Source organism: Monodon monoceros, unplaced genomic scaffold (assembly GCF_005190385.1).
Source record: "Monodon monoceros isolate NGI ecotype Baffin Bay Population unplaced genomic scaffold, NGI_Narwhal_1 Super_Scaffold_7, whole genome shotgun sequence".
Classification (NCBI taxonomy): domain Eukaryota; kingdom Metazoa; phylum Chordata; class Mammalia; order Artiodactyla; family Monodontidae; genus Monodon; species Monodon monoceros.
The window spans coordinates 69,306,872-69,313,781 of record NW_021703784.1 but is presented as its reverse complement, the minus strand read 5'-3'; the positions used below and the strand labels follow the sequence as shown (position 1 = coordinate 69,313,781).

General features: G+C 52.8%; 1 protein-coding gene across 2 annotated transcripts in view; it reads left to right on the top strand.

Annotated features, from left to right (window-relative positions):
- The first annotated feature begins 3,703 nt into the window (after positions 1-3,703).
- Positions 3,704-6,910, top strand: part of ABCC8 (ATP binding cassette subfamily C member 8) — a 75,760-nt gene continuing 72,553 nt past the window's right edge. For both annotated transcript variants that reach the window (XM_029208063.1, XM_029208062.1), the window contains exons 1-2: positions 3,704-3,903; positions 5,190-5,331. In XM_029208063.1, the coding sequence (XP_029063896.1) occupies positions 3,756-3,903; positions 5,190-5,331 (290 nt within the window). In that variant the 5' untranslated portion in view covers positions 3,704-3,755. The remainder of the gene's footprint in view (positions 3,904-5,189; positions 5,332-6,910) is intronic.

Sequence of the window (6,910 nt, the reverse complement as noted above, 5' to 3'; positions counted from 1 at the left end):
ACACACACACACACACACACACACACACACACACACACACACACACACACGTGCGCACATCAGGCAGGTAGGGAGGCTGAGCACAGTCTCCTGATCTCAAGAACTCTCTTTTTGATATACCAGTTGTCTGTTCTCCACCTGGAATTTGCTTCACAGTCATCTGCCTGAAGGGAGAGCTGGGGAGGGGGTGCGGGGAGAAGACACCTTGCCGAGTCAGTGCAGATATAGCCCTACTATGTGCTCTGTACTTGCTGCATAGTATGTATACTACCATTTTTGGTTTTGTTTGTTTTTAACCATCTCGCTATTGATTGGGGCTATTGAAAGGGTTAATTTCTTGAAATATCACCCCTCTCTATTACGTCACCATTATCATCTTGATGACCCTCTCTGTCATGGTCACTGACAACCTGAGACAGGGCACTGACGCCTGAACGACATCAGAACTAGAAGGGACTTTTTTGAAGCCTTGCGCCAAGCTTTCCTTTCCATGCACAAAGGAGGGGACGGGTCCTGCCTGCGGCCACACTCACCTAGTGGGTCTGGAGCGCAACAATCCAGGTCCATGAAATCCTTCCCAGGTTTTCCATTCTGCTATGAGGAAGGCTGAGCATTTTCAAAGGGGAATACCCTTGCTCCAAGCCTGCTCCCGACGGGAATCCATCTTCCATCCCCCTGCAGCAGAAGCCAGCAAGAAACTTTGGGTGTGGGAAAGTGTGACTGAGACCCAGCCCTCCCCACAGAGACGTTGTAGCTCTGCGTCTGTTTCTGTTGCAGAAATAAAATGGTTTCATGCTTCACTGACTGCTCTACATCTATGCCTTGGACATCTTTCAGTGTCTGTGTACATAACCCTACTTTACTCTCTGTATTTGCCTCACAGTACTCCACATTATGGAATTACCATGTTGTTTGTTCGTGTGTTAGTTTTATTTTAACCAGCCCTCTATTGATGAACATTTGGGTGTTTCCAAGATCACAATCCATGTTACAGCAGGAGTCATTTCACGCCTCTTTATGCACCTGACTCCACACTTTTCGAGATAACACCCACATGATGGGCAGTGTGATGGGTATCCTCACTGGAAAGCTAGGTGTAGGAAAGGGTGGAATTTGCCCATAGTCACGCAGTAGGTTTGTGCTAGAGATGGCAAACGTGGTGCCCTCCTCCAGCCTCCTCTTAGTCCCAGGTGATGACCCCTTAATTGTCCTTTACACCTGGGTCCAGCTTGGGTTGGACCAGGCTTTTTGTTTATTTCAAATGGCCCAGAAGAGGCAAGTGTGTGGGATGTGCCAGGCACTGTGTGCTGAGTGCCAAGGAAGGGAAAGACCACTAGATAACCATGATTGATTGATGAGGTCCCATGGGTGGGCACCCAGAAGATGAGGTAGCCAGGACCATCTTCCAGGCTTACACAGCACATTTATACCCGTGACCTCATTTTAATCCTCTGGGGTCTGTATTATTATCTTCCCCATTTAGAAAAGAGGAAATTGAAGCACAGAATGGTAATTTGTCCTACATGACACAACTAGTAGTGGTGGAGCCAGGACTGAGGACTTAAAATATATACATATCTACCACTGAAAGGAAAAACGGCACTGCTGAAAGTGTGAAAAACTAAAATTATAACTACAAAAACAAAATGGCAACAGAAAGTTTGAAAAAGAACCTTGGAGCCGAAAACAAAGACCTAAAAGCAATTTTGTTAGGTGGCCAAGGGCACATCATCTCATCTCTTTGTTTGTTTAGTTTGTTTTGTTTTGTTATTTTGCCATGCTTCGAGGCTCGTGGGATCTTAGTTCCCCAACCAGGGATCAAACCTGTGCTCTCGGCAGCAGTGAAAGTGCAGAGCCCTAACCACCGGGCCATCAGGGAATTCCCCATCTCATCTCTTTGAATCTCAACTGCTTCGTTCTTACAGAAAGAGAATGGTAATAACAATAATTATAAACACAGCAACGGTAGCTAATGTATACTACCCACCACCCTAATGTAACAGCCATTTCCAAGTCTGAGCTTCCCCCGCGGGCTTGCATTCAAACATACATATTTAATATGGCTGTAATCAAAGGAAACACACGATTTTGTTTCTTCCTTTTTCACCTGACATTGTCTCATAAGCTTTTCCCACTTGACTACATAGACTCAGCAATCACTTTTTCAGTGGCTGCATTCACCCAGATTAATTAACTCCTGCCACCAGTACGGGGCATTTACAGCCACCAAGTTTTCACTATTTTGGCTGATACTGCAGGAAACATCTTTTGCCCTCAGAGAGATACTCAAAAAGTCGGAGACTGTCTGAGGACTTTGAACCCTGAGCTCCTGCCCTCCCCAAGCTCTTCACTCAGCCCCACCTGCCCTCTGCTGTGGTTCCTGGTTCTGCCCTGGCCTCTCTCAAGTCCTAAGGCAAAGCTGAGTCCTTGCCTGACAGCGTCTTGTAAAGGCTTCGAGCCTCAAAGCAGCCTCAGAACAGGCTCAGAGAGGCTCATAGGGAAAAGGGCCGAAGAGAGCTTCCTTGATGACCCCCTAGCTCCTCCTGAGAACAGATACATTTATGCTCCATATCTCTAACTCAGAAATTTCTTCTAAAATCTAATCCCAAATCCCCTTTTGTCTTCTTTCTTCATAGGATGTAAACTTTTTTGGCCACAGACCTGTGAGAATTTCTCCAAAAAGTATAGGAAGGCATAATATTGTCTTTACGATTTCACCAGGTTCTTGAACTCCTTAAGCCTGTCTGTGTCAGGTTAAGGATACAGCCTAGGGTGACATTATCTCTTTCCACCCCTCTTGGCTGCCTTCCATTGCCTGCACTGGATACAATTCCACAAGCACCTCTTTTTCAACCTTGGGCCATGATCTATTCTATCCATTCACCTGCCAGTCGCTGGAGGTTTCAATCATGTAATAGACGCATGCCTGAGGTAGATGGGGGCTGGGGAGTGCGGGTTGAAATTCGATGAGCTGAGTTCAAGTTATGCTTCCCTACTTGTTGGCAGTGAGACCTTGGGTCAGTCATGTAACCTCCCGGAGCCTTAGTTTCCTCACCAGAAAAATGGGAGCAATTAACCTGTACTTAGCAGGAGTATTGGAAGATTCCGTTTGTGAAAGTGAGGGATACGCTGTAAAGCACCTATGAACGTCCCCCGCCTGGAACCACTTTCGAAAACCTTCGAAGCTCCCCCCGAGGTAACGTTTTCGAATGCTTTTTCTATTCATATGGGATGGGACTTGTCCCACACTGCCCCACCAGGACCCTCCGCTCTAACTATACCCACGAGAGCCAGGCCCAGGTGAGCTCACACCTCAGACCCCGGGCAGGGAGGTCACACTCGAGACTCCGACCGCGCCCACTCCCGAGCCGCGAGGACCCTCCTCCTCTCTTCTGCACCCCTCACCCTCCCATCCAGACTCGAGTATGCCCACCCACCCAGCCTGTCGTTCCTGCTTCCCCAGCGCACGCGCGCAGCGGGTCACTCACAAGGCGGCCCCTAGCGCATCGTGCGGGCCGCCACAGCTGGAACTCGGCCCCAGCGCGGCCCGGCGGGTCGGGCTCCCCGCCACCCCTCAGGCCCCGCAGGTAGAGGAGCTGGGCGGGGTGGGAGAGCCGGAGCGCCGACGGGGCGGGGCCTGCGGGGTGGGGGCTGGGGCCTGACGGCCGGGCCGGGCGGCGGAGCTACAGGGGACAGAGCGCGGGAGGCGCGTGCAGCCAGCCGCAGTTGGAGCCCGAGCCCGAGCCCGCGCCGCCATGCCCCTGGCCTTCTGCGGCAGCGAGAACCACTCGGCCGCCTACCGGGTGGACCAGGGCGTCCTCAACAACGGTTGCTTCGTGGACGCGCTCAACGTGGTGCCGCACGTCTTCCTGCTCTTCATCACCTTCCCCATTCTCTTCATCGGTGAGCGCGCGGGGCGAGCAGCGGAGGAGGGGAGGACGCTGGTCGGGAGGGAGGAGAAGGAGGCGCTGCGCGCCGCAGCGCTCCGCGTCCACTTGCAGCCAGGCGACCGCCGCTCGCCTCCCCCTTGGAGTCCCCTGCCCTGTGTTATGCCCCGCGGTGCTGGCGCTCACACACCCGCACAGCCCTCACTCCCGGGGTGTCCCTGAAACCGCACGCACCACAACGGAAGCTCCTGACCCAGGGGACCCCCAAGTTTTGCCACCGCAGCGCCAGAGCTGGGGTGGAGAAAGGGGAAAGCAGGGGTCTCTGTACGCGCTGGATAGGTCGGGAGGGGGTCGGGCTGTAACCTCAGAGGCGCTGTGTAGGGAGCCGGGCCACCCTCCCCCAAGGCACCCTTCTCGTCAGCCGCAGCTGGGCCCAGGGAGGAGTGCAGCCTGCGCCTCAGAGGCTGGGTGGAGGCCCTGCGAACCCTGTGCTTCCCAGGGGCTGAACCTGACAGTGGTCAGTAGCCTCCGGCAATCCTGGGGTTCCACTCGCCCTGATCGAGAAGAGGCTCCGCTTCCCCAGCTAACCCCACCGCGGCACGCGCGTCTCCGTAGCTCAATTTCTCGGGCTCGGGGCAGAGCCGATCCGACTTAGCAGCGACCCGGACGGAGGCCACCAGCGCCCCTGTTTGAAAGCCCTCCGCAGAGTTGAGCGTCACCGCCTAGACAGTTGTGTGTGCCTCTTTCCTAGGGTCCCATTTATCTCTCTCCAAGACCTCGAATTTCTCAAGCTAGCTAGCTCTGTCAACTCATAGGGTGTTCCCTGCCTCCCCCAAAACGTGTTAATTTGCTCTAATTAAGAAAAAAAGCAAATCTTAAGATTCATATACAGCTTTTGAGAAGAAAGGAAAAATTGCTACAAAATTAAAAAGAGGAAGATGCTGCAGAAGCAAAAAGTTGCTAGTTGTTGACAAAGACAACGAGAAATAGGAAGGAAGCTTATGTTCACATGTGTATCAAAAACTGTACCAGCATTTACACTGTTGCTCTCCACCAAACGTTTATTTACACGTTTATTTGTCACACAAGAAGTCGGCATAAAATGGGTACCTGCACATGTGGGCCTCTGTGGGTCCGGGGTTTCATGCAAGGACATTTAGTTCATGTGTACCAGACTGGGGCATTGTCATGGGTACACACCTCATCCCCATCATGGACCCAATGCCTAAGCACCCTCCTGGGGTTCACGAAACCTCCTCCAGGAGAGTCAGGCTTCCCACCTCTTCCTGTCTCTCCTTGCAGGATGGGGCAGTCAGAGCTCCAAAGTGCACATCCACCACAGCACATGGCTCCACTTCCCTGGGCACAACCTGCGCTGGATCCTGACCTTCATGCTGCTCTTCGTCCTGGTGTGTGAGATCGCGGAGGGCATCCTGTCTGATGGGTGAGTGACTCTCAGAGGACCCAGGAGAGTGGATCTACTCAAGGGTGCTTCCTAAAAGGCCCAGGGAGACCCCAGCTCAGCTGCATTCCATGAGCCAATATCGTTTCATTTGCTAATAAATCCAGCAACTGTTTACCCAACATCTGTGTGCCAGGCTCTCTGTGCCAGGCACTGGACAGTGAGAACCAGGCCCTGCTCTCAGTGCAGCAGGGTGGAGGGGACCCAGATCTGCACACCAAGACCTGGTGAAATAATCCTAGAGCCTATCAGAGTGGATATGCCCAGCCTCTCCCACAAGCTGCTGGGGTTACCTTCTTGGAGGGAAAAAAAATCACTCTTGCTTAAGATCTTTCCTTGGTTCCCAGTTGTTTACAAGGTCCTAAGTCCTCAGCCTGGCATCCAGGTTCCTCACAGTCGGCCCTCCCTCTCTCTAGCCTCATTCCTATGGGCCTTCTCCCCATGCCCACCTTGCCTCTGGACCTCACAGCATACTCTTCACACCTCTGCCACGGCATAGGTCATACTGTATGTTAACATCTATATCTATTTGCAAACTGCCTCCCGCCTAAGTCAGAAAGGCCTCAGAGTTGGAATCTGCATGTTATTCATCTTTGTATTCACAGTGCAAGGCACATGAGAAAGCTCCATAGACCCTTAGGGACTCCTTAAGAGAATAAATGAAATAACGTTACAAGTAAGTACTATGGGAGGATAAAGGAAGGCAGAGTTGGGCAAGCTTCATGGCTGAGGGGACTTCTGAGCAGGATCTGGAAGGATGACTAGGGTTCTGACAGGCAGAGGAGTTCCAGAGAGGGAGGGCCAGCGGGGAGTCGTGAGAAAGGTACCGTGGGCGAGTGGGGAGTGGTGGGAGGGGAAGCAGGCAGGGTGGGAGCAGTGCAGCAGTGCGGCGGGGCTGAAGCATGAAACACGTGGGAGCGATGGAGGCTGAGATTTGGAAACTGGGGGCATCTGCAGGAAGGCTTCACATGCCAGGCTGAGTGTTTGGGTTGAATTTTCTAGGCAGTTTGGAAGAGAAGAGATGTAGGGCAGGGTGGAAGGAGGGAGAGGCTGGAGGTAGAAGCAGCACTTAGGATTGATTGCAGTAGTTTAGGTGAGAGATAAGTGCAGCCAAAAGCGATGCGTCAGCAGTTGGGGGTGCAGATAAGGCGGAGATGAAGCAGCCGTCTCACTAAGGAAGAATGGAAGGATCGGCAAGGCTCAGTGACTGCCTGGGTGAAGGGGTGGTGGAGGGTGGTGGACATTTGGCTTAAATACTTGAGGTCCAATCCCTCTGAGCTGGGATCAGTCTATGCCCAGATTCCACTCCTGCCAGCCCTGGCTCCTGCAGCTGGATGGCAGGGGGATGGGATCCTCACCTCCACCAACACACACACTGCCTCACCCTCCCACTCCCAATGTCCCTGCATCCTGGCTTCAGCAGTAATCTCTGTGATAACTGCTTGCCTTGGGCCTCCTCCTGGCTATCAAAGCCCTCAGATGAGCAGGACCAGAATGCATACTGCCACATAACTAGCAGGTGACAAGTCCGCCTCCCGCCTTCCATCCCAACACCCCTTCC